Raw genomic sequence first — 27,472 nt, forward strand, 5'->3', positions numbered from 1 at the left:
TTAGAAATATAACAAATTTTAGAAAAGCTTTTGTCTATAATGACTTAAGCATGCATCCTCCTGCAGTCAAGTGTTGGGCCAGGTGACTCATGACATACTTAGTACATCTACGATCTGACACAATAAACACAGTTCAGCAAACATTGAATCACACTTCATGTCCACAGGAGCACAACACTGAACAAAATTAAAATTAAAATTTATGACATAAGTAAATGTTGATCTATCTATTATTGTTAGAAGGAATCCAGATACTCTTGTAATATCCTAACTTAAATTTAGTTTTAATATAATACAATCAAGAAATTAACACAATATTCCCTCATGAATTACCTTAAAATATCATAAAACAAATGAAAAATATTGCATATTAAATATTTTGCTAATATCACCTTTTAAAAAATTGTATTCACATCAACCTTAAAAAAAATCAATCATATAAATATACAATAATATATGTATATATATACAATCATACTTGTGTTATATTTGAAATGAAAATTTCTTTTGGCTCTTCTCCTGTTGTATCTGAAACTTCAAATTCATCACCGAAATCACAAAACAACCGTGACCAAATTCCATGTATATCTGCACTGATGAACTGTGAAATGATAAAAAACAAGTTCAAGCTTATCTATTTACATAAAGAGAAAACCTCCATCCATTTCTACTATTTTAAGCCCCTTCAATGACAACTTTATTTATAATTAAGATTATCCAAAAACCCCCACAAAAAAACAAAACAAAAACAAACAAAAGATTATCCTTTGGGATATAAAGTGAATCACAAATAAAATACATTATTTGTCTGTAAATTGGACCAGGAATCAAGATACTGGCATTTGGGACTGGATATCTAAGTGTTATTACACAATTAGAAGATGCAGCACATCATCATAATACATTCTCTCATTTTTAAATAACAAGAATTCTTTCCTTGCCCTAAAAATCAAGCAAAGTATTTAAGAAATGGTTATTTTGGTTTAATGGTTTTAGCAGTAAATTTTTACTTTTCATTTGAGAAAATAAAAAGAGGGTCCATTCACCAAAAGTAGAGTTAATGGAAAATAGAACAGAGCTAAAAGCTGAAAATGGAGGCAATAAACAGAAAAGGACTGAGGAACTGACAGTATACATCAAAGTCAAGAGAGGTAAAAATCAGATTCTTAAACACAATCGTTAATCATCGCTTTATTAAAAGTGATTTTTATATACAGACACTCCATTCTGAAAATCTGTAAAGAAACTGTTTTTGTGTTCAAAGTTATTTTTAGAGTTAAAAATAATAAAGAAAAATTCTTATTCTGTAACACGTATGATCCTGTATAAAGTGATTTTTTTTTTTTTTTAGATTTTTATTTATTTATTTGAGAGAGAGAGAGAATGAGAGACAGAGAGCATGAGAGGTTGGGGGGTCAGAGGGAGAAGCAGACTCCCCGCTCAGCAGGGAGCCCGACGCGGGACTCGATCCCAGGTCTCCAGGATCATGACCTGAGCCAAAGGCAGTCGCCTAACCAACTGAGCCACCCAGGCGCCCCGTGATTTTTTTTTTTTTTAACAAAAACTAAAGTCTATTCATATTTGGACATAAAAATGTAGCCCATTAAAGTAATTTATACCACTTTTACATAAAGTAGTGAAAGAGCTAATAGAAGACTACCTCCTACTGGATCATGTATTGCCTTTACTATCAAAATAGGTATACAAAGCATTTTTTATGAAACAAAACTGAGCAGAAATTTAGAAACTTTTTAACTTTAAAAGCTGCAAACTTGAGGCCAATTTCTTTTCAAAACAACTTTCAAGTAGGACTATGTATATCAATTACATAAACAAAGATTTTAGTTCATAACTCAGTGTAATTATTTTGTAAAACTTCTGTGCCCTAAGTTTACTCACTATCCTATGTTTTATTCATCTGTTTAATTTGAATTGTGAACCACAGCACAAATGTTGCACAGAACGTAAATATGTTATGTAAACAGCACAATCCAAAAATTTTTAGCACATCTATTTAATAGAGTATGATTGTTGGCTTAGTGCCTACCTCAAAGGAACAAATAGTTTTTTCCTTTTTCCAAAGGAACATATACAACCCCACAAAGGAGGTAGAGCTAGTAATATGTATGTAACTGCACAGGATAAATTACGATTTTTCCAATCTAAACCTATTTCCAGTCTTTCCAACGTCACCATGACTCAATTACTCCAGAAAAATCTAGATGTCATTCTTGATCATTCTTTCCTTCACAACTCATATTCATCCATTCTCATACTTCAAATTCAATGATTTCTTAAAATCTCTATTTCTACCTCTCTTAAATAAGGCACCAGCATCTCTCACTAGGCTACTAGTTGCCTCTACTCTACTCTTATAATTCAACGGCTCTCTTTTCTCTTTGATTTTGTGATTCCTTCATGTTCTTAAGAATTATTGAGGACTGAAAGAGCTTTTATTTATTTGGGTTATAACTACTGATATTTGCTGTGTTAGAGATTAAAACTGAGAAACATTTAAAACACAAGAATACACACACATTCCATTAGCAGTCAAAGCAATAGTATCACTACACATCATCTAGACTTTGGAAATTCCACTGTACCCCGTAGGAGAATCAGAGTGAAAAAGCAAATAATATTTTAGTAATATTATGAAAATAGTTTGACTTTGCAGACCCCATGAAAAGATCTCAAGAATTTTTAGTATCCTTGGACCATACTTTGAAAACTACTGCTCTAGACTATTTTCCATACAGCATATCCAAAGTGATCTTTTAAAAACATAAATCAGGCCAAAATCATGGGCTTAAAACTCAGCTATCCTCAAAGTTATATAAGCTATATAAGTACCTCTAAAGTACTTCTCTGAACCTAATCCTCTGGTAACTTGTATTCACACTACTCTCCTCTTTACCCAAACTCCATTTTGGTCTTGCTTGCTTCTTGCTGTTCCTTAAACACACCAAGCAAATTTTAACACTTACAAGTCTTTATACTTGCTGTTCTTCATGCTTTGAATGCTCTTTCCCACATTTTCCATAGCTGGCTCTTTATCATTATTCAGGGTTCTATTCAAATGTCATTTCCTCAGAGAGGAGTTCCCTGACCTTCAATTTAAGAGAAGCAGCACTGGTCCCCATCCCAACATCATGCAGACATTATACTTTACTCTTTACCTAGCTTTTTTATTATGTATCTTCCTTACTGAATGATAATCTTCTAGAGTAGGAAAATTTGTATGTCCTATTCACGTATTCTTAGTGCCTACAACTGTATCTGTAGCAGATGCTCAATGAATATTTCTTACAAGAACCAATAAACCTCCTGAAAACCACCATTACGCCATATTTAAAGTTAGATGATGAATTCAATATTTACTATCCTTTCCATTTCTAACCTTAATTCTTCCTTAGTTTTGGCAATTTGCTATAAGGCAAATTTAGATCTTGGTTTTAAAAACAGGAAATGAATATGATGCCAAAATTAAAGAGGAAAATATAACTGATTGTCCTCATTTTTGTAAAAAAAAAAAAAAATTCTTATATAACCCACTGAAAAGCTACAAATTCTAACAGTGAAAGTGTTGTTTCTTTAACTACATGTCATTATTAAATGATACTATTACCTTAATTGGAGGGCAATGAGAATGGCAAAAGTTATTGATCTTCTTCTGCAACGGAAGTTTGATCTCAGTCAATACTACACACTGTTAAGAAGAATATAAGAAATTAAATACTAGAAAATAAACAATTAGTTTGGAAAAATACACTTCTAAATCAGAGGCATTTTAGTTTGCATTATGCTAAAAACACATTACTTTTCTTATTAAAAAATACTATTCAATTGTACTCCATCCTAGGTTAAAACCTGCAGAATTATGGGAGAGCAAAAATAAAAATAACATATTTCATATTACATTAGTTGGCTTAGCTTGCTTTTACTTCATATATTCAACAGATTCACAATACAACAACTTTTGCTTTATGACAGTATCATTAGTGAAACCACCAAGTTGTTATTTTAAAATAGCAAATTATAATGGTCAATGCTTACCTTTTTATCATCACCCTGTGAGATAATGAGAGCTTTTATAATCAGATCTTATCTTAAATAACTTATAAAGGTCAAAAACTTTCCTAAGATTATTCATCTATCAAGTGGCAAAAGCAGAACTAGACTCTCAATCCAGACTTTTTCTTGCTGCTAGTTCCCATGAATTGGATAACTCACTTTCACTACAAATATCCAGGTGTGGATTTATTCTTATTTATCTAGCTCAGAATACGGTGTGCTTCCTGTAGGGAGATATTTCTCCTCCATGGGTCTCTTACTTTTTGTACATGTCTCAACTGGGTCTGCCATGAATCCAAGGCTCTTGACCATTCTTGGGCCATTTCTCAGGATTATATTTGCTTTGTGCAAGCTTTGTGCTTTGTGTGAGGTATTGATTTCCTCTGGAACAAAGAGCAAGCCTGTTTGTTGCTTGCTATGAAACAGCAGGTTTCCCAAGCTCAGTGTTCCTCTTCTCAAAAGGAACCCATTATATGTGCAGACATCCACTGAGTCCTCTGCACTAGACTAGTGGGTTTGGGGGGAAGGCAAGAGGAAATGAGGCAAATATAATATTCATACTTCTTTTTTTTTTTCCTAAGTAGGCTCCACGTCCAGTGTAGAGCCTAACGTGGGGCCTGAATTCACGACCCTGAGATCAAGAACTGAGCTGAAATCAAATCAGACACTTAACTGACTGAACCATTCAGGTGCCTCATAATACTCATACTTCTTACCACGCATGCTCTGAGTAATAAAGTCCTGAGTCTCTGACCCAGGAATCTCATGTTTTCTGCCAGCAACCAATAATAGTAACAGGCTAACTTACTAAATTTGTAAACAGAATAAAATCAAATCTTAGACTCATCATTCACTGAATCTAATTTGTGTTTCATCAATGCTGGAAAATTCTCAGCCAAAATTTTTTCAAATATTGCTTTTTTCTAATACTCTCCTTCTGGAAATCTAATCTCATGAACTGAACCTTTTCATTCAAGCTCTCATTTCTTTTTTTTTTTTTTTTAAAGATTTTTATTTGAGAGAGAGAGAGTGTACATGCGCATGAGCGGGGGGGAGGGGCAGAGGGAGAGAGAGAGAGAAGCAGACCCCCTGTTGAGCAGAGCCTGATGTGGGGGTTCAGGTCCTGGGATCATGACCTGAGCCGAAGGCAGACACTTAACTGACTGAGCCACCCAAGTGCCCCAAGCTCTCATTTCTTTTAACTTCTCTTTCATACTTATTCTAATTTCTATGGGCTATAGTCTCAGTAATCTCCTCAGCTCTTTCAATTCTCTAATTCTTACTCCATTTGCATCTATCCACTGTTTAATCTACCCAGTGAGTTTTAATTTTTAAGACTATATTTTCATTTCTAAATGTTCTACTGGTTCTTTATCACATCTGCCTGAGTGTTTTTAATAAGGACTTATTTCCATATTATATACTTAATTCCTTCTTTTAAGATTCAGTCAATTTGAACACCTATATTTTTAAGACCCTATCCAATTATTCTATTATCTGAAATTCCTGGAGGTTAATTCTATTCTTTTTATATCCACTGACTCTTGATCACACTGCACTATTTTTTCCTGTCTTGTTATTTTGTATCCTGAACTCATCTTCAAAGGGGCTTTATATACTGGAATATACTATGGCTTTGTTGAAGGTAGATTCCTCTGTATTTGTTTAGTTTGTTTCTTTCTGGCATTCCAGGATATCACCAAATCATTATGCTAGATACCTGAAACTAATATAACATTGTACGTTAATTATACTTCAATAAAAAAATTAAAAAATAAAAGGAAGTCTATTAAACAGTTTGATTTAGGAAGTCTATTACCCATCTTTGTAGAAGATGGATTTCAAGTTATCTAGTCCAGAATGGAAGTCTACACTGGTTTTTAAATTGGTATGATATTAACATTATAATAATAAATATATCTTTTGGTCATCATCCAAGGTTCCTATATAAGAGCTATCAAGGCATCTTTTGTTATAGTATTTAGTTTTGTCCCAAATCCTGAATTAGCTCCAGAGTGATAAAGGTGAAATAACATCTTTTCATAATAAGCCCCTTTCAGCTATACCGGAGTGTAGATTAATGAAATGACTTTTGGAAGCCCCCTAAAGATGGGGGCTGATTATTAGGGGAACCAACCTTGTGATTTGAAGGTCAGAACTTTTAGCCCTATGTCTCAGACCTCCAGGGAGGAGACAGGGGCTGGAGATTTACTTAATCACTAAAGATCAATCATTTAATCAGTTGTGCTTCCATAATGAAGTCTTCATAAAAAAATCCCTGAACTAGGGGCTCAGAGAGCTTCCAGATTCATGGAGGTGCTGGGAAGGTGGCATACTTGGAGAGGGCATGGAAGCTGTGTGCCCCTTTCCTCATACATTGCTCTATGCATCTCTTCCATCTGACTGTTCCTGACTTACAGCTTTTTTAATAAACCAATCTGGTAAGTAAACTGTTTTCCTGCATTCTGTGAGCCACTCTGGCAAATTAATTGGACCCTAGGAAGGGAATGTGGGAACCTGTGATTTATATAGCCAGTCCTCAGAAGCACAGAGTAACAACCTGGACTTGTGATTCATGTCAGAAACGGGGCAAAGAAGGGGTTCTTGTGGGAATGAATCCTTAATGTGTGGGATGCGAAGTTATCTTCTCCAGATAGATAGTGTCAAAATGGAATTGAACTGCAGGACACTGAACTAGGTGTCCAGGGAGTTGCAGAACTGCTTGGCTGGGGGAAAAACCCATACACATATGGTCACACAGTGTCAAAAGTACAGAGTAAAAGTGAAACACAGGAGTGTTTCTCCCTAAATGGGCAACATCATAATTTAATCACAGAGAAAATCAGGGTCAACCTAATCACTTTTAAAACATCTAGGTGTTGAGAAGTAGACTGAATGTTGATCTGCATTTTTTATTCCTCTGCAATCGGATTATACATCATCCTTTGCCCATCGCCTTAGAAGAGCAGAGTGTACTTTCCTGCTCAACTTTGGGCTTGACCATGTGACTTGCTTTGGCCCATGAAATATTAATGGGAGTAACATGAACGGAAGCTTGAAATGTGTTTAGATAGTTGGACTTGCCCTTTTGCATTTCTTTTATTGCCGTGACACCATGTTCTTGGTGGCCTCCTCGTTCTAGAAGAGAGGCATATGGAACAAAACACAGACTCTGCAATTTGAGTTCAGCCTAGAACAGCTGAACTCCAACTGACATGCAGATGCAGGAGAAAGAAATACATGTTGCTAGAAACCACTGAGTTTTGGGTAGTTTTTTATGAACATTACCGTGAAAGTAGCTGGGTTTCCACATGTATATGGTCATTAGTCAAATGTAATGGTTTTGTCAGTAATTCTGAGGCCCTTTCCCTAAAATGGAGCATTTGAAAGGTATTACTCCAAAGGAAGTCTTTTAACCTAAAATTTTCTGTTCTGCTCAAGAGACTAGGTTTAATTAATTATATACTACAATAATACTTAACAATCTGCCTTGTAATCTGTCAATAACATCTAATATAAAATAGAGTACCAACCTGGTATTTATCTAAGAAGGAGAGATCTGTGGTTTCATTTAAAGGAACAGAAGATGATGTGACATGAACATATGGATTTAGTTCTGCAATATGTTGAAGTACAGCTTCAGCCCTAAAAAAAAAAAGACTTTTACAATTCTTTCGTTCAATAACCCAATCCCTCATACTTGGGACACTTTGACGATATCAGAGAAACCTGAATGTTAGAAAATTTCAATGAAAATTTAACAAACTATACAGGAAGAAAGAAGGTAAGGCTTATCTTTACAGAAAACTACATAATCTTGAGATGTAGTATACTGTCATATATCCATAGTAAGCCATATAATCTCAAAGTGTACCCCTATGGTTCCAAGCTCATTACGTCTTTTAATAATTCAGGATTAATAATGATGTTTAACAATCTTAAATTCATTTCTAGGTAGCAATATGAATATCTTAAAAATTTCACAAATATAAAGAATTAAAAAGTATATGTTAACACTTATTTTCTATGGTGATGTGAATTTATGGTGATGAGTCCACAGTTCTGTTCTGGGCACAGAAAATATTCTAAGTAATTGCAAGAGTAAAAAAAAATCCTACAAAAATACATCAAAATATCCTATCTTCACCTGTTTCTCATATTAACAACATCATCTTCACAGAGAAAGAAGTTGGTTCCTAGATCCCATGTTTGGCATTTTTCTGTATCATGAATGGTAAGTGCCTTCGAAAAAGAGAAAAATCTCTGTTAAAGTCAGGAATAAGACAACTATCTCCAATACCATTTATATTGTATCAGAATTATCCTGTGTAATTAGACAATATGAAGTAATTAAAAGCTTAAGAATTGGGAATGGATTCATTCACAGAAGGTATGACCATATACATCTGGAAACCCAGGAAAATTAATGAAAAAACTACTTTAACCCTTAAGAGAATTTTAATTTAGGGAAGTAGCACGTTATATTAATCAAAATACAAAAAAATCAAAAGAACTCACAAACATTTCCAAATGCTCTACGTTCAAAGTAAGATAACAAGATGACTAACCAGAAAGAACATTTTTAACTTATATTAGAGGTCTTACAGAAAATGGGGCAAGGTATAGGAACGGGGAGTATACTGAAAAAGAAATGCATATGGTCCTTTAAAGTATTTAAGCAGGTTTAACCCTGTTCAAGAATGGAATACCTTAGCTCATTCATCAGAATGTCATAAATCCAAAAGTTTGATAATATACTCTATTGGTGAATGAGGTGAATCAGGCATTCTATTATTGGTGGGAATGTAGAGTGGAATAACCTCAATGGAAAATAATTTGGCAATCTCTAGCAAAATGTGTTTTATTCTTTGACACAGCAATCCCACTTTTAAGAATCTATCACAAAGACACACTGGGAAAGATACAAAAAGACATTAAGTACAGGAGTATTAACTGTAGCACTATTTTTAATAGAAAAGACCCAAAGATAATAAAAATGTCCACCAATAAGGAACGGGGTAATTATATATGATACATCCATACAATGTATATCCATGCAGCTATAAAAAAAGAGTGAAATATATATATTTATCATTAGGGAGTAATCCCAGGATATGTTGTTAAGTGATAAGGAGCAAGGTGGAGGCAAGTATGGCACTTCATCTAAGAAAGGCATGTGGGATAAATATGTATACATATACATACACAGATTGCATATGTGTATGTATGCATTTGCTTATATTTAAAAACATGAAAAAAGGTGGGCAATCTAATAAGGGAAGGAGGGAATTGAGTAGAGAGAAGGTAGACTTATCTGAATAAACCTTGCTTTATAATTTCTACTTTTGTCTTTTTTTTTTGAGAGAGTGAGAGCATGTGGCTGGGGGCGGGGGGTTGGGGGCGTAGAGGGAGAAGCAGAGAGAGAATCTTAAGCAGGCTCCATGCCCAGCACAGAGCCCAGGGTGGGACTTGATCTCACAACCCTGAGATCATGACCTGAGACGAAATCACAAGTTGGACATTTAACCGACTGAACCACCCAGGCGCCCCTATAATTTCTACTTTGAATCATGTAAGTCTTATAACAGTAAAAGTACGTTAAATTTAAAAAAGTGATCCCTAAAAATCCACTACTACTACTTTCTAAACAGTAGTTAATTTGCCTGCCAAATCTAGATGGGATTTTTCCTAAGGATAAAAAAGAGAATCATAAAGTGATTTCAATAATTATATTGTTATTAAAAATACTGAAATTGTTATGCTGAAGTTATGTCATAAATAGGTATAATATAATATAGGATAAAGCAAATACATAATTAGGTCCATGTCATTAAGACTCAAACCCTTAGAGTAAGACAAGAGATACAAATACAAAATAACAAAATTAAAGAGGTAGATACGCTATCATCCTAAACGTGAAACTCAGAAATTTCAGTGTTCACTTATGATGAATTTTCTAGCTCTGTCCACTGAAAAGACTTTACCATCAGTGACAAAGACTACTAGGGTTGTATCAAAAGGACTCCAGAACTTGATGAAGATCCCAATAAGCAAAGATGAAATGATTTAAGCATCAACAAGAATAATAACTATTATACTGGATCAAAACAAATCATATATATTCAAATCCACATTTATCATGATGTTCATGTACACACACAGGCCACACAAGTTCACTAGTTACTGTTGGGGGATGATAGGAACTACTGATTTTGAAACCTGGTAAATAAAGGGTGAAAAAAAAATCAAGTATTTATCCTGCCTTTTATGCATGTACAAACTACACTTTAGTGAAACCAAATATGTGATGAATGGAAAATTGTCTAAAATATTATTCCAGCTAAGAAATCAAAAAGAAATGACAGAATTAGAATATCATTATCCTTAATGAAATAATGAATCTAGGCAATGATCATTAATAGCTAGTAATAATCATAAAAACAAGGCCAGCAGATTATGATTTCCTCCTGATGAGAAAACATAAAATTATCTGTGAAGCAGCAGTGCCAAAATAATCAAATCTGAATTTGAATCTCTGGATAGAACTACCAGTTTACAGGAAATACAAGGGCAGAGGTATATGTGATAAATGACCTGGTTTCATTTACAAGTACATTCTAAGGGGAAAAAAAATCAGGGAAGGGAAATCTGTACATCGAAAGAAATCAAGTTCAGTATATGACTTGACTTGGATCCCGATTAGAACCAAACAAATAAAATTTTCATAAGACAATTGGGAAAATTTGAACTCTAACTAGATATCTGATGATTGAGGTAGGCAAGCTATAATTTAGCCCCAATGACTCCCAATTCCTGTTTCTCAGGCCTTCGTGTAATTCCCTTTCCTTACATTCATAAACTAGTGAATTGCTTTTACCAAACAAGCATAGATAATGGAATGTCACTTCTGAAATTAGGTTACAAAAGACTGATTTGTTTTGCTAATACATTTCCTTTCTTGTCTTCTTGCTAGCTTACTCTGATGAAGCAGACTGCCATATGGTGAGCTGTCCTATGGAAAGGGTCACATTTCAAGGAACTGAGGGTAACCTCCAACCAAGAGCCAGCAAGGAAATGAAGTAGGAATATGAAGTGGAACAGCCTTGCCAGTGAATTCTGTCAATCACTATGTGAGCAAGCTTGGGAAGCAGATTCTTTCCCTAGCCTGGAGATGACTGCAGCCCTGCCAATATCGTGATTGGAGCCTCATGAGAGATCCTCAAACAGAGGAACCAGCTAAGATGGCCCTGATAAATTTTAAGTTTTTAAGTTTTGGGGTAATTTGTTTTCAGCAATAGCTAACTAAGACAATGCTATTAAGGAATTGGTTACATTTTTAGGTGTGAAAATGGTACTGTGGTTATGCTTTCAAAAGGCACCATTATCATTTAGAGATATATACTAATATATTTAAGGATGATATAATAGGATGTATATGGGTTTTTTTTAATTAGTTTCAGAGGTAGAATTTAGTGATTCATCAGTTGCAAATATACAGTGCTCATTACAGCAAGTGCCCTCCTTAATGCCCATCACATAATTATCCCCCCTTTTCCCCCCTCCAGCAACCTCAGTTTGTTTCACAGAGTTCAGGGTCTCTTATGGTTTGTTTCCTCCTCAATTTTCATCTTATTTTATTTTTCCTTCCCTTCCCCTATGTGGATGTCTGAGTTTTGTATCAAAATAATTTGGTGGTTGGGCAACAGTGGAGAATGGGAAAGAGATAACATGGAACAAATTTGTCTATGAGCAGATAATTGCAGCTGCATGATGGATACATGGGATTTTGTTATATTGTCATATAATTTTGAAATTTTCTGTAATAGTTTTTTTAAAAGGAGGAAAATACAGCATTAAAACAATTTTGCTACTAAATGAAGAAGCAGCAATAATTAGGCCAAAGTGTAAACAATATTACCACTAATGATGAGGAAAAAAAAAAAAAGTTCACAACAAACACTTATTTTAACCAAGGACATTTACTCACTTACCTTAATTCCTGCAAGAACAAGATTCTTTGCTATGAAGGAAAAAGAGAAAGGAATAGCTTAATATTAAGAACATATATTAGACAGTTTTGATGGAGCTTGGTCACATCTCTGACTGGATAATTTTAACTTTTTTACTACCTAAGAAATATAAGTTCCTTAGAAAATGCAGACAAACAAAAAGGAAAAAGTTAAATTTTCTATCATACCACACTGAGGTATAATACACTAAAATTTTAGTGTATTATTTCAGACAGGCTGTTATAAATATATGTGTGTGTGCTCTATCATAATGAATTAAAGATACAGAAATAAAAAAAAACAAAGAGAAATGATCCTTAATGGCTATTATCATAACAAAGAGAAGCAAAAGAGTCATTACTGGTTCCTTGTGGAAGAATATTTTTTTTTTTTTAAGATTTTATTTATTTATTTGAGAGAGAGAGAATGAGAGAGAGCACATGAGAGGGGGGAGGGCCAGAGGGAGAAGCAGACTCCCTGCCGAGCAGGGAGCCCGATGCGGGACTCAATCCAGGGACTCCAGGATCATGACCTGAGCCGAAGGCAGTCGCTTAACGAACTGAGCCACCCAGGCGCCCCTAGTTCCTTGTGGAAGAATATTAACAGTATATAGTGTTATAGTGAAATAGTGTTGTCAAGGGGTGCCTGGGTGTCTCAGTTGGTTAAGTGTCTGCTTTGACTCAGGTCATGATCCCAAGGTCCTGGGACTGAGCCCCAGGTCAGGCTCCTTGCTCAGTGGGGAACCTGCTCCTCCCTCTGCTCCTCCTCCTTGCTCCTGCTTGCTCTCCCTCTCAAATAAATAATTAATCATAAAAAAAAAAAAGAAAGAAAGAAAAGAAATAGTGTTACCAAAAGAATCAAAACTGAATCTTCTCAAGGGTTTGGATCTAACTTCCTTTATAGAAAATAATATATACAAGGGAAAGAAATTAAATTCTTTAACTTACATTGCTCAAAGTGTCATATAAAATTATGAATAAAAATACTACTTACCAATTTCCAAACCAAGACCGCCCATTCCACTTAAGAAAACATGGGACTTGGCCATCTTCTGCATTGCTGTGTCTCCAAGAACGTACCTCTGTCGACTATAGGTAAAACACAATAAAAAACAAATTATTTCACCCAAATTACATATCCTTTAAGGTTGTTTGCAAATGAATAGCCTAGCAACTAGAACCTGCCACAGACCTGTTTTGGATCACTTGCAGTGTTTAATGCTTCTAAATTAACTGCCAAATATATGACATATTCTGAAAAAACTGAAGATCTGGCACCACCTTCTCGCATAGCAACAAACAGACGGAGTTGAGTAGGAGTTGTCCTGTTTAGATAGGGAGGATTATGTCTCTAGACTTGCCACAGTTCCCATCCTGCTCCTTTCATTTACTACCTCAGGGGCCACTACAGGCATCTGAGTTTGTTATCTCCACTTTAAGCCTTTACTGTAAACAGGATTTCTGAGACAAAAAAATTGGTTCCCTTCTTGGAGTTTAGATGACTTATAGCAGTTTTCTATTATTTTATTTATTTCTTTTCATAAGTAATATCTACGCCCAACATAGGGCTCACACTCCCGACCTCAAGATCAAGAGTCACATGCTTTATCAATTCAGCCAGCCAGGTGCCCCCAAACATTACTTTAAATATAAATGCTGATAAAGTATATAAGGTAAGCCATCCATATTAATAGCCACAAGGTAGCATCAGAACGGAAATTTCAAAAAATACGTATTGGCTATTTAAAAAAGTCAGATACAATAATAAAGGCAACAGAAAGTTAATTTGAAAGAACAGTGATAAACTTGATGCTATACCAAGTTTTTGAAGATAATGGACATTCCAATGGATTCTTACAAGAATCACTGAAAGATGAGTTAAGTACAGATAACTAAACCCCTTGGTTTACAAGACTTTTTTTTTTTTAAAGATTTTTTATTTATTTGCGAGAGAGAGAATGAGAGACAGAGAGCATGAGAGGGAGGAGGGTCAGAGGGAGAAGCAGACTCCCTGCTGAGCAGGAAGCCTGATGTGGGACTCGATCCTGGGACTCCAGGATCATGACCTGAGCCGAAGGCAGTCACTTAACCAACTGAGCCACCCAGGCGCCCGGTTTACAAGACTTTTTTTGGAATTCACAACATACATGCTGGTTTAATGTATGTTTGTTTAGTATATATATATATATATAGATGTTTACTTGATTTCTGTATTTCAGCTATTTATATTCAATTTAAAAGCCTGAAAAGGGTTTTCTTGTCTAGTCAGAAGAAACTTTATAAACATAAGCTATTATTTCCTTCCTTACTCATTTACTTATTTATTTATTTATTTGATACAGAGAGAGAGAGAGAGAGAACAAGCAGGGGGAGTGGGAGAGGGAGAAGCAGGCTCCCTGCTGAGCAGGGAGCCCGATGCGGGGCTCGATCCCAGGACCTTGGGATCACGACCTGAACCCAAGGCAGATGCTTAACCGACTGAGCCACCCAGGCACCCCTCTTTCCTTCTTCCTGCAAAATATAATAAAACCTAGACTTTTCTTTTTAAATCAGTATTTACCATTTCTTTTTCAGAGATCCAAACCATCCATTTATTCATCAAAAATTTGCTGAACATCTACTATGGTATGTATAGAATTGTGTATTATATAGTCTTGCCATCCTTATTTGTGTAACCCTAAGCAATATATTTAAGTTTTGTCTGTTTTGGAACTTTATATAAATGGAATCATTTTGAATATTGTCTTCTGTGTCATGCCTCTTTTGAATAATATTGTATTTATGAGATTTATTTATTATCAATGCATGTGGTTATTCATTAATTTTCAGTTCTGTTTTATTCTATTGTACACTACTATTCTATTGTAATAACATACCATAATTTAACTATTCTATAGTTTTGTAGCATGGTTTTTTTTTAAAGTTTATTTATTTATTTAGTAATCTGTATACTCAATGTGGGGCTCAAACTCAAAACCCTGAGATCAAGAGTCGCATGCTCGTCTGACTGAGCCAGTGAGGCACCCCTGCTATTCTATAGCTTTGGACAGTTACTTATAGTGAGACTATGAGCATTCTTAGATATGTCTCATGATACACATGTGTATGTAGCAGTTTCTACAGATCTATTTATAGCATAATATATCTAGGAGAAGAAATGCAGGGATAACTTTATTAGATAATGCCAAACTTTTTTTCTGAAGTGTACCAAATAACTCTCCTCCTGCAGTATATCAAAGTCCCTGTAGTTTCACATCTTTAATGTGTAGGAAAAGTTAACAGCAGGGCTGGTCATTGGCCTGCTTACAAGGCTAGCCTTGGCTGGTGTCTTCTATTTTCTTTTTTCCTAATTTCCTGAAATAAAAACTTTAATTAGTTTTCAGGTTTTCTTTTCTAAAATACACATGTAAAACTTGAACTGATCTTAAACAGCATCCTAAGTTTTGATACACAGTACTTCATTATTATTTTCCAGTTTTAATTATGATTCTTTTTTGACTTCTGGGTTAATCTGAAGTGTATTTTTAAGCTTCTAATTTCATGCGGAATATTCTAGCTATCTTTTGGGTTAGTTACTTCTAGCCTAAATGCATTGTGAATAGATCTATATGATTTCATTTTTTAATATTTGAGAATTTGCAAATGTTGCAAATATTCCATGGGCTCTTAAAACAGAATGTACTCAACAGTTGGTTAGACACATTCTTTATATATATAATTATATTAATTTTAATAACCATGTTGATGAATTCTATACCCACTCTGATTTTTTTGTCTGCTTGTTCTCTTGATTACTAAAAGCAATATTTAAACCCCTTCACTAATGCAATGGTAAATTTGTCTGTTCTTGTATATCAGTACCTTAACAGTGCTGACATGTAATAACTGCTAACACTGAGTGTTTATTATGCACCACATATTGTTTTAGTGTTTTACTTGTATTAACTCATTTAATCCTCACAAAATTCTACAAGTTCTATTATTATTATTCCATTTTTACGGAAAGGAAAACTTAAACACAGAGAAATTAAATAATTTATAAATAGTGGAGGTAAGACTCAATTCAGGCAGTCTGGCCTTAGCATCCATACTTTTTTAAAATTAAATGCATTTTTTTTTTTTTTTAGATTTTATTTATTTATTTGAGAGAGAGAGAGAGAGAGAGAGCACAAGCAGGGGGAGTGGGAGTGAGGAGCAGGCTCCCAGCTGAGCAGGGAGCCCGATGTGGGGCTTGATCCCTGGACGCTGGGTTCGTGACCTGAGCTGAAGGCAGCCACTAAACCAAGTGAGCCACCCACGTGCCCCAGCACCCATATTCTTACCCACTATGCTACAATGCATGTAGATTAAGAAAGTCAAATCATTCTAATAAAGTTTATTGGAGGAATAAAAAAAAAAAAGAAAAATCAGTTCCCTGATCTAACTCTTCCCTACCCAGATTCCTATACACCAAAGGCAACCACTCTTAATTCTTCCAGTTGTTTCTTCTAATATTTACCCCCTTTTTTCCAGTAATATGTTTATACTTTTATTTCTTGAATTTTCAGTTTTATATATAACGAATTAACTTCCTACTAACATGAAAAGTCTTTCTGAAATACAAATCTGGTCAAATCATTCCCCTGCTTTAAAAACTCCAATGGTTTCCTATTTCCCTTATGATACAGTCTAGATTCTAATATTAGTCACAAGGCCGTTCATAAGCTAGTCTCTGCTTGCCTCTCTAGTCTCATCTTTTGTCACTCCTCCATCAAACTCCATGTTCCAAGTGGACTAAAGGTTTTCAGTTCCTCAAACATGGTGTGTTGTCTCTGGCCATTAGATATTTTTCTGGAGTATTCCTCCCCTCAATATTTTCTGCCTGAAAAACTTGTACTCATCCTCCAGTCTCAGCTTATACATTACTTTCCCCATTGATATGTCTCCCAACACCTAAACTTACTCAAGACAGTGCTGGATCATCTTTTATGTACATCAATAACATCCTACATTTGAGCTATTACAACATTTATCACACTGTGTTTTTGCTATTTGTCTATTTTTCCTAGGAGGTTGTAGATTCCTTAAGGCAGGGCCTTTGCTTTATTTACTATTGTATTCTCAGTGATTAACATGGGCCTGGCACGTTATAGACACAAAAAAACAACCTGCTAAATTAATGAAATGAATTGGCACATAAGAATAAAAACAACACGTTTATGTTCTACCTAGCAGAGGACTTAAGTCCTTCTTCCTATGTTCAGAGTCACAGGAACTATGTTAAAAAAATGTATTTCATCTCAGACTTGTTTTCATGAATTATTTTGAAGATTACTTAGGTAAATAATGAATAGCCATGACACAAATTTGGTTAAAAATGACAAAGAACTTAAGGACAAAAGGATAAAACAAAGATATATGAATCAAAGTTTTCCAAAGAATCATAAAATCTCAGACAGATTCTCAGCAGTTACCTAAATTATCTACCTTTTCAATGTTTGGCCACCAAGGGAAAGGGTACTAATTAAGTACCTACTCTGTGCTAGGCAATGTCCGGTACTCTGAGAGTGACACTTAAATCCTATGAAGTTCATATTGTTAGTAAGTAGTAAAGATGGGATTTAAAGAGCCTAGAGTATAACCTCAAGCCCAGCATTGTTATATTACAGCTTACTCTATAAAGCAGATACTCAAAATATCAGTGAAGTATCCAGTGGAAAGAAATTACCAAGGTTATCTACTCTACTTTTAGAGAGCCCTATTCATTAAAGATTCTCTGTTTCTTGAAGGTATGATATCTTCCTACACTTTTCATCCACTAGTCCTAATTTTACCTCCTTGGGGCCATAGGGAACTCATCTAATCCCTCTTCGATGTGACAGCCCTCCAAACATTTGAAGATGGTATTCAGGTTCCAGAGCCTTCTCTCTCCAGGTCTAACAAAGCTTAAAAGCAAGCTTTGAAAAAATAAAACTGTTTTCAAGTAATTTAACTGTGTCTCTCAACAAAGCTCAAGAATATTTAAAGGAATTCAAAATGATGCAGCACCCAAAAAGGTAAACTTCACAATGTCTGGCATATATTAAAAAATTACCAGGTATGCAAGTAAGTGGAGAAATACAATTCATAATGAATAGAAAAACTGACAATAGAACAGACTTAGATTATAGACTTTATATACAAATATGCTGAAATAATTATAAATATAATCCATATGCTCAAGAAGGTAGAGGAAAGCATGAGCAGCAAAACTTGTAGAGATAAAAACCATAATATCAAAGATGAAAAAATATGGATGGAATTAATAGACAACTCTGCAGAAGTGAACTTGAAGATACAGCAACAGAAACTTTCCAAAATGAAACACAGAGATTGAATAAAAACCCAAAAAGCCCAGATCATAAATGAGTTGTGGAACAACAACAAATAGAATCCCTGAAAGAGACTGGAGAAAAAGAGATAAAAATATATTTAAAGATCTAATGGCTAAAATTTTTCCAGGAATACAATCAATCAACTCACAGACCACAATGTGAACAAATCAAAAAATAAGAAATATGAAGGAAACTACACCAAGGCATATCACAATTGTTTAAACCAGGGTGAAGAGATAATATTAAAAGCAATCAGAGAAAATAGGGCATATTATTTACAGACAAAAGATAAGAATGACAGTTGACTTTCTCCCAGGAAGCACTACAGATCAGAAACGGTGGCCCAACATTTTAAAAGCACTGAAAGGAAAAAAACTGCCAATGTGGAATTCTGTACTCAATTTCAAAAAAGAAATTAGAGAGTTTTTTAGACATACAAAAACTGAAAGAATTCAATGCTGACAGACCTTCACAATAAGAAATGTTACACTAAATCCTCAGGGAGATGGAAAATGATACTAGATGGAAATCTTAACTTACACAAAGGAATAGAGAATACCACAAATGACAAATATATGGATAAATACAAAAACCCTTTCTTGTTATTTAAATTCTCTTTTAAAGAGTTGACTATTTAAGCCCAAAACAATAATGAATTGCAAATTTGTAACATGTAGAAGTAAAATATAAGACAACAATGAGTGAAATCCTGGGATACAAGAAATGGAATTATATTGTTGTTACATCCCCATACCATACAGGAAGTGACAGATTATTTTAACATACACTGTAATATATTAAAAATATCTGCTACATACCATAAAGTAATCACAAAACAAAGCATAAGTATATAATATGCCAACAAAGGAGATGAAATATAATAAAAAATGCTCAACTATTAAAAAAAAAAAACACAGGAAAAAAAGGAAAACCAGTAAGAGATCAGACAATTAGAAAGCAAAATGGTATCACTGTTTCACATTAAATGTAAATCGTCTAAACACTCCAATTAAAAGACAAAGATTGGCAGACTGAATAAAAGAAAAACCCAACTATATTCTATTTACAAGGAGCCAAAATTTAAATACACAAATAAGGGTAAATGAGTGTAAAAAGATAAACCATGCTACCAATAACAAAGAGAAAACTGGAGTGGCTCTATTAATATTAGACAAATAGATTTCAGAACAAAGAAAACTACCAGGATAAAAGGGCCATTTCAAAATGATAAAGGGTCAGTACATCAAGAGGACATAACAATTCTAAAAGTTTATGCACTAATAACAGAGGCTCAAACTATACAAAGCAAAAACTGACAGAACTGAAATGAGAAATGTTCAAACACAAAATGAAAGACAACATCCCTTTCTCAATAATTGGTATAAAGATTAGACAGAAAATCAATTATGATATAGAATACCTGAAAAACACTATCAATCAATTTGACATTGATAGGACAATCCAACAAACAACAGAACACACATTTTTTCAAATGCACATAGAACAATGACAAAATAGACCATATTCTATAGCAAAACATTAAAAAAAAAAAAGTCATGCAAAGCTTATACTGATACCAATGGAACTGAATTAGAGATTAACAACAGAAAGATCTCTGAAAAATCTCTCAACATTTGGAAGCCAAATAATACACTTTTAAATGACCTATGAGTCAAAAAAAAAAATCAAAAAAAGTTATAAAGTTTTCTGAAATGAATGAAAATGAAGACATACCTGTGAGACACATAGACTGCAGTGTTTAGAGGGACATTTTTAGCATGAAATGGACATATTACTAAAGAATAAAGATCTCAAAAATTGATCATCTCAACTTCCACTTTAAGAAATTAGAAAAAGAACATCACACCAGCAATAGAAAGGATAAAAACCATTATGATCATTTCAACAGATGCAGAAAAAGCATTTGACAAAGTACAACATCCATTCATGATTAAAACTCTCAACAAAGTAGGTTTAGAGAGGAACGTATCTCAACATAATAAAGACCTTATATGAAAAACCCATAGCGAACATCATACCTGAAGGGAAAAAACTGAGCTTTTCCCCTAAGGTCAGGAATAAGACAAACATATCCACTCTCACCACTTTTATTCAAACAAAGTACTAAAAGTGCTAGCCACAGCAATCAGAGAACAAAACGAAATAAAAGGCATCCAAATTGGTAAGAATTGGTAAGAAGTAAAACTTCCACTATTTGCAGATGATACGATACTATATATAGAAAACCCTAAAGACCACCAAAAAACTAGAACTGATACATGAATTCAGTAAAGTTGCAAGATACAAAATCAGCATACAGAAATCTGCTGCATTTCTATACACTAATAATCAAGCAGAAAAAAGAGAAATTAAGAAAAAAAATCCCACTTATAACTGCACCAAGAATAATAAAATATCTAGGAATAAACTTAACCAAAGAAGTGAAAGACCTGTACTCTGACAAGTATAAAACACTGATGACATAAATTGAAATTAAAGACATTTCATGCTCATGGATTGACAGAACAAATACTGTTAAAATATCTACACTACCAAAGCAATCTACAGATTTAGATTCCCTATCAAAATACCAACAGCATTTTTCACAGAACTACAACAAACAATCCTAAAATTTGTATGGAACCATAAAAGACTCCCAATAGCCAAAGCAATCTTGAAAAAGAAAAACAAAACTGGAGGTATCACAATTCCAGACTTCAAGTTATATTATGAAGCTGTAGTAATCAAAACTGTATGGTACTGGGACAAAAATTAAAACATAAATCAATGAAATAGAATAGAAAACCCAGAAATTACCTCACAATTATATGGTCAGTTAATCGTCAACAAAGGAGAAAAGAATATCCAATGGGAAAAAGACAACAAATAGTGCTGGGAAAACTGGACAGCAACATGCAAAAGAATGAAACTGGACCACTTTCTTACACCAAACACAAAAATAAATTCAAAATGGATAAAAGACCTGAAACCATAAAAATCCTAGAAGAGAACACAGGCAGTAATGTCTCTGACACTGCCCATAGGAACATTTTTTCCAGATATGTCTCCTGAGGCAAGGGATATAAAAACAAACATAAACTCTTGGAACTACAACAAAATAAAAAGCTTCTGCACAGTGAAGGAAATAATGAACAAAACTAAAAAGCAACCTACTGAGTGGGACAAGATATTTGCAAATTACATATCTGATAAAGGGCTAGTATACAAAATATAGAAAGAACTTATACAACTCAACACCCCCAAACCCCGAAATAATCGAATTTAAAAATGGTCAGAGGACACAAACAAACTTTTCTCCAAAGACAACATATAGATAGATGGCTAACAGACACACAAAAAGTAGCTTAACATCACTCATCGTCAGGGAAATGCAAATCAAAACTACAAGGACAGATCACCTCACACCTGTCAGAATATCTAAAATCAAAAACACAAGAAACAAGTGTTGGTGAGGATGTGGAGAAAAAGGAACCCTCAGGCACTGTTTGTGGGAGTACAAGCTGGTGCAACCACTGTGGAAAACAACATGGAGGTTCCTCAGAAAGTTAAAAACAACTATCCTACTATCCACTAATCGAACTACTGGTTATTTACCCATAAAATACAAAAACACTAATTCAAAGGGATACATGCACCTGTTTCTTGCAGCATTATTTACAACAGCCAAATTATGGAAGCAGCCTAACTGTCCATTGATAGATGAATGGATAAAGAAGATGAGGTACATATATAAAATGGGATATCATTTAGCCACAAAAAATCATGCCATTTCCTACAACATGGATGGAGCTAGAGAGTATAAGGATAAGCAGAGTAAGACAGAGAAAGGCAAATACCATATGATTTCACTCAAGTGGAATTTAAGAAACAACAAATTTAAGGGAAAAAAAAGGAGACAAACAGACTATAGAGAACAAACTGATGGTTACCAGAGGGAGGGTGTTGGGGGTGGGGAGATGGGTGAAATAGGTGATAGGTATTAAAGAGTATACTTATTCTGATGAGCACTGAATAATGTATAGAATTACTGAATCACTATACTGTACACCTAAATTAATATAACACTGTTATACTGGAATTTAAATAAAAAAACTTAAAAAAGAAAAGCAAATTAATATCAAAGTAAGCAGAAGAAAAATCCCAAAAAGAAAGGAAATCACTGAGATATAAAACAGAAAAATAGTATGGAAAATCAATTAAACTAAAAGCTGGTTCTTTTTTTTTTTTTTTTTAAAGCATCTTTTTTCTTTTTTTTTTTTTTTTTAAAGATTTTATTTATTTATTTGAGAGAGAGAGAATGAGAGACAGAGAGCATGAGAGGGAGGAGGGTCAGAGGGAGAAGCAGACTCCCTGCCAAGCAGGGAGCCCGATGCGGGACTCGATCCCGGGACTCCAGGATCATGACCTGAGCCGAAGGCAGTCGCTTAACCAACTGAGCCACCCAGGCGCCCAAAGCTGGTTCTTTGAGATTAAAATAAAATCAATAAACCTCTAGCCAGAATGATCAGGAAAAAAGAAAAATTACCAGTGAGAGAAATGAGTGAAGGAACATCATTTCAGATTCTACAGACATTAAAAAGGGTATTCAGGGAAAATTACAAGCAATTTTATGCCACTAAGTTCAACTACTAAGATACAAACATCTTCTCCAAAAGAGACAAACTCTCAAAGCTCACTCAGAGAGAAAGGCAGTTGACTCTTAAACAATGTTGGGGTTAGGGGTACCAACCCTCCACACAGTCAAAAATCTGTGCATAACTTCTGACTCACAAAAACTTAACTAGTAATAGCCTAGTGTTGATTGGAAGCTTTACCAGTAACCAAAACAGTCAATTAACATATTTTTGAATGTTCTGTGTATTATACACCATATTCCTACAATGAAGTAAGCTACAGAAAATGTTATTAAGAAAATCATAAGGAAAATACATTTATAGTACTGTACTTATTTATTGATACAGTAAATTATCATCTGCTTATAAGATGAGTCATCTGTCAGTATCTATATCAATGTTGTCTTACATGATACAAAACACTGTAGATGTTATATGTATTATTAACATTAGACATTAAAGTAAAAAGATAAAATGAAAAAGAATCCATATTTATTTATAAGTTTAACAATCCATGTATTAAAAACAAAGCAGCAGCAATAGGATTGCTTTTGGTAGCCTAGCATAACTGATTCAATTGCTTCATGGTAGCCTAGCTTATATACTAATGAGAAAATCTTTACAAAATTTTTATGGCATGTATTACTGTAGTCATACATCTAGACGGTATTGGAAACATTGTTACATTTTCTAAAAAACCCACTTACTTGTATTGAGAAGCTGATAAGCAGTTTCTCCAATGATGAGAGAGAGGGGGTCATACTGTATAGAGTAATGCAATTCTTTGAAGGCAAAGATATGAAACAGTAAGGTAACACATTAATTTTGTATTACATATTCACCTTATGCCTATGTAAGGATAGGCTAGCCACTTCTGAGTTTTGTACATGATATTCTACACAATGAATACTTAGATGATGATGATGACAAAAATGCCTCATTCAGTTCTTTCTGTACAGTTAATAGTTTTTCATATAAAGACACACACACACACACAACAGATCAGTTTATTAACTGTACAGCATGGTGATCATTTACTATTCATTAAGTAGAAGCAGATCATAAGGGTCTTCATTCTCATTATCTTCATACTGAATAGGAGGAGGAGTAGGAGGGGTGGTCTTGTTGCCTCAGGGTAGCAGAGGTAGAAGAAGTGGAGGAGGGAAAAGGGTAGGCAAGAGATACAAGCACATTCAGTATAACTTTATGGAAATACATCATGATTTGTCTGTTTTTTACTTTTTAATTTCTCTAAATTTGTTTTTATATGGTACCAATCCTTCTCCCACAATTTGCTTTAGTTTCAGTGCCCGTATCACAGATTGAGTCCATGTCATACAAGAAGTCAAAGCAGTCTTGGGCGCCTGGGTGGCTCAGTTGGTTAAGCGACTGCCTTCGGCTCAGGTCATGATCCTGGAGTCCCGGGATCGAGTCCCGCATCAGGCTCCCTGCTCTGCAGGGAGTCTGCTTCTCCCTCTGACCCTCCCCCCTCTCATGTGCTCTCTCTCTCATTCTCTCTGTCTCAAATAAATAAAATCTTTAAAAAAAAAAAAAAAGAAGTCAAAGCAGTCTTAAATAACCAGAACTCTTCTGCCACACTGTCAAACGTCAATCGGTTTTCTGGCAGTGCTTCTTCATCTTCTTCCACATCACCTGGCACTGTTTTGGAAGTACTCATTTCCATCAAGTCATTTTCTGTTAATTCCTCTGGTATGGTGTCTATTAGCTCTTGAATTTCTCCAAAATCCGTATCTTGAAACCCATCACCTGCCCCCCCCCCCTTTTTTTTTTTACCATATCTACAATCTCTTTCCTAATTTCCTTGATTCGCTCTGTCATAAATCCTGTGAAGTCATGTACAACATCTACACACAGCTTTCTCCAGTAGGAATTTACTGTTCTGGGCCTGAATGCTTTCCTGGCATTTTCTATAATAATGGTATCTTCAATGCTGTAATCCTTCCCCAGATGTTCTCTCTATTGGGTTTCTAGCCCATGGCATTAACAATTCTTTCAATAGAGTACCATGTGTAATGAGCCTTAAAGGTCTTATGACCCCTCCCCCCACCCCGATCTAGAGGCTGAATTAGAGATGTTGTATTTGGGGGCAAGTAAACCACTTTGATGCCTTTCGTATTGAACTCACAGGGTTCTGGGTGGCCAACAGCATTGTCCAATATCAAAAGACAGTCCCTTACTGGCAAGGTACTTCCTAACTTCAGGGACAAAACATCGATGGAACCAATTCAGGATAAAGAGTTTTACATCCAGGCCTTCTTGTTGTACAACCAAAAGACTAGTGGCTGGTGTTTACCTTTTTGCTTTAAGGCTCAAGGGTGGAGAGGGGGGTTAGCAGCTTTATAGGTAAGGGCAGTGCTAATCATAAACCCAACTGCATCTGCATAAAATAGCTGAGTTAGCCTATCCCTTCCTGCCTTAAATCCTGGTGCTTGTTTCTCTTCCTTACTAATAAATGTTCTTTGTGGCATTATTTTTTTTCCAGAATAGGACACTTTCATCTGCGTTTAGGTAGATATTCTTTTTCCACAATGATTTTCTGAAAGGCTTTCTGGAACTCAACTGCTGCCTCTTGTTCAGCAAGTGCTTCTCCTGTTACCTTGACATTTTTTAAGCCAAGTCTCTTTCTAAATTATCAAACCATCCTTTGCTGGCATTAAATTCTCCAGCTTTAGATCCTTCACCTTCTTTTTGCTTTAAGTTGTCTTATGACTTTGCTTTTTCTCAAATCATATTAACGTGTATAAGCATGTTTTTCTTAGAGCAACTCTCATATCCACATAAAAGCTGCATTTTCAATACAAGATAAAAAGGTATTTTGCAAAAAGTACAAGGTTTTTGTGCCTGCTGGTGGACCTGCAGCTTCACCTTCACTAACTCTTTCCCTTCCCTCTTCCCTTTCTTTCTTTCTCTTTCTCTCTCTTTCCTTTTTAACAATGGTCCTTATGTTGCATTTATTTATCTTGAAATGGCAGGCAACCACAGCTGTAGACCTCAATCTATGGTACATATCAGGTAGTTCAACTTTTTCTTGTAATGTCATGACTTTTCTCTACTTCTAGGGAGTGCTTCCAGCATCATTAGTGACACTCTGTATGGGACCCATAGTGTTATTCAAGGTTTACAGTATTCCACTAAACACAATGAAAAATACGTGAGAACCGTGAGATTACAATTTACTGAAGAGAGAAACTGTGCACACTAAGATGATTAGCATCACATGGTATTTTAAGGGGATCCTCGCCAACACTTGAGCTTACCACAATAGCAATAGGAGGTGGCTACAAAATTATTACACTAGTACAGTATGCACTACAGTTAATTTTATGTAGTCATAATTTTTTACGTTTTTATTTTAATTCCCATTAGTTAACATACAGTGTTATATTAGTTATGCAGTTATGATTTAATACTGCATTTTTATGTTGGTTTACCTTTCTTTTGACTACAAATGGCACCATGTATATTCTCTGTTTGTGTGTATAAGTTTTGATAAATTTTTTAAATAATAAGTTTGTGTGTATTTTATGGTAGTAAATCATAATACAGACTAGTCTCTACATATATTTTATACATTAATGACATACCTTTTTGTTAATTTTTAAGTATTTCTAGCCTGTGTGGGTTAAATTTTTTCAAACTGTTGTAAATTTTCAAAAATATTTCCAATATATTGATTGAAAAACATCCACAAGGACCTGAGCAGTTTAAACCTATGCTAAGGGTCAACTGTATATTACCTGAATGTTACCATGTCTATTAGATGTTATATTTGTAGTTAAAAACTTTCCCACAAGGAATACTCCAAAGTCCATTGTTATTTCTACCAAAAATTTAAGGAAGAAATAATACCAATTTTACACATACTTTCTAGAAATTTGAAGAAATACTCAGCTCATTCTATGAGATCAGCATTACCCTGATATCAAAACACAAAATCATTGAATTAAAAAATACTCCACAACAGTATCCCTCACATACACAGATGCAAAAATTTTTTTTCCATTTTTTAAGTTCAACTAATTAACATATAGAGTATTATCAGTTTCAGAGCTAGAGTTCAGTGACCCACCAGTCTTAGATAACCAGTTGCAAAGATTCTTAACAAAATTTTTATACATATATGTAAAAGTACATCATGACCAAATGGGTTTCATCCTAGAACTGGAATGCAAGGGTCATATCATAATCTAAAAGCCATCATTATAATTCACTACATTAAAAGACTAAAAGAAAATCCATATAATCACCTCAATGAATGAAGTAAAAGTATTTGACAAACTCGATACCCATTTCTGACTTAAAAAAAACAAGAACAACAAAATCCAAAACAAAACTCTAAGCAAACCAGTAACAAAAGGAAATTTCTTCAGCCTAATAAAGGGCAT

The 27,472-nt window shown here is 34.5% G+C and overlaps 1 protein-coding gene across 1 annotated transcript in view; it reads right to left on the reverse strand.

Moving 5' to 3' along the window:
- The window catches only part of UBA6 (ubiquitin like modifier activating enzyme 6), an 85,092-nt gene that overhangs the window by 48,092 nt on the left and 9,528 nt on the right, over positions 1-27,472 (reverse strand). Inside the window, exons 3-8 of the mRNA XM_045881071.3 lie at positions 13,074-13,168; positions 12,063-12,091; positions 8,219-8,313; positions 7,605-7,716; positions 3,626-3,706; positions 479-601 (exon numbers count right to left, since the gene is read on the reverse strand). Of these exons, the coding sequence (XP_045737027.1) occupies positions 479-601; positions 3,626-3,706; positions 7,605-7,716; positions 8,219-8,313; positions 12,063-12,091; positions 13,074-13,168 (535 nt within the window). The remainder of the gene's footprint in view (positions 1-478; positions 602-3,625; positions 3,707-7,604; positions 7,717-8,218; positions 8,314-12,062; positions 12,092-13,073; positions 13,169-27,472) is intronic.

The sequence above is a fragment of the Mirounga angustirostris genome, unplaced genomic scaffold (genome assembly GCF_029215605.1).
Source record: "Mirounga angustirostris isolate CCGP_5_RB_7025 unplaced genomic scaffold, mMirAng1.0.hap1 SCAF_2, whole genome shotgun sequence".
Lineage (NCBI taxonomy): Eukaryota > Metazoa > Chordata > Mammalia > Carnivora > Phocidae > Mirounga > Mirounga angustirostris.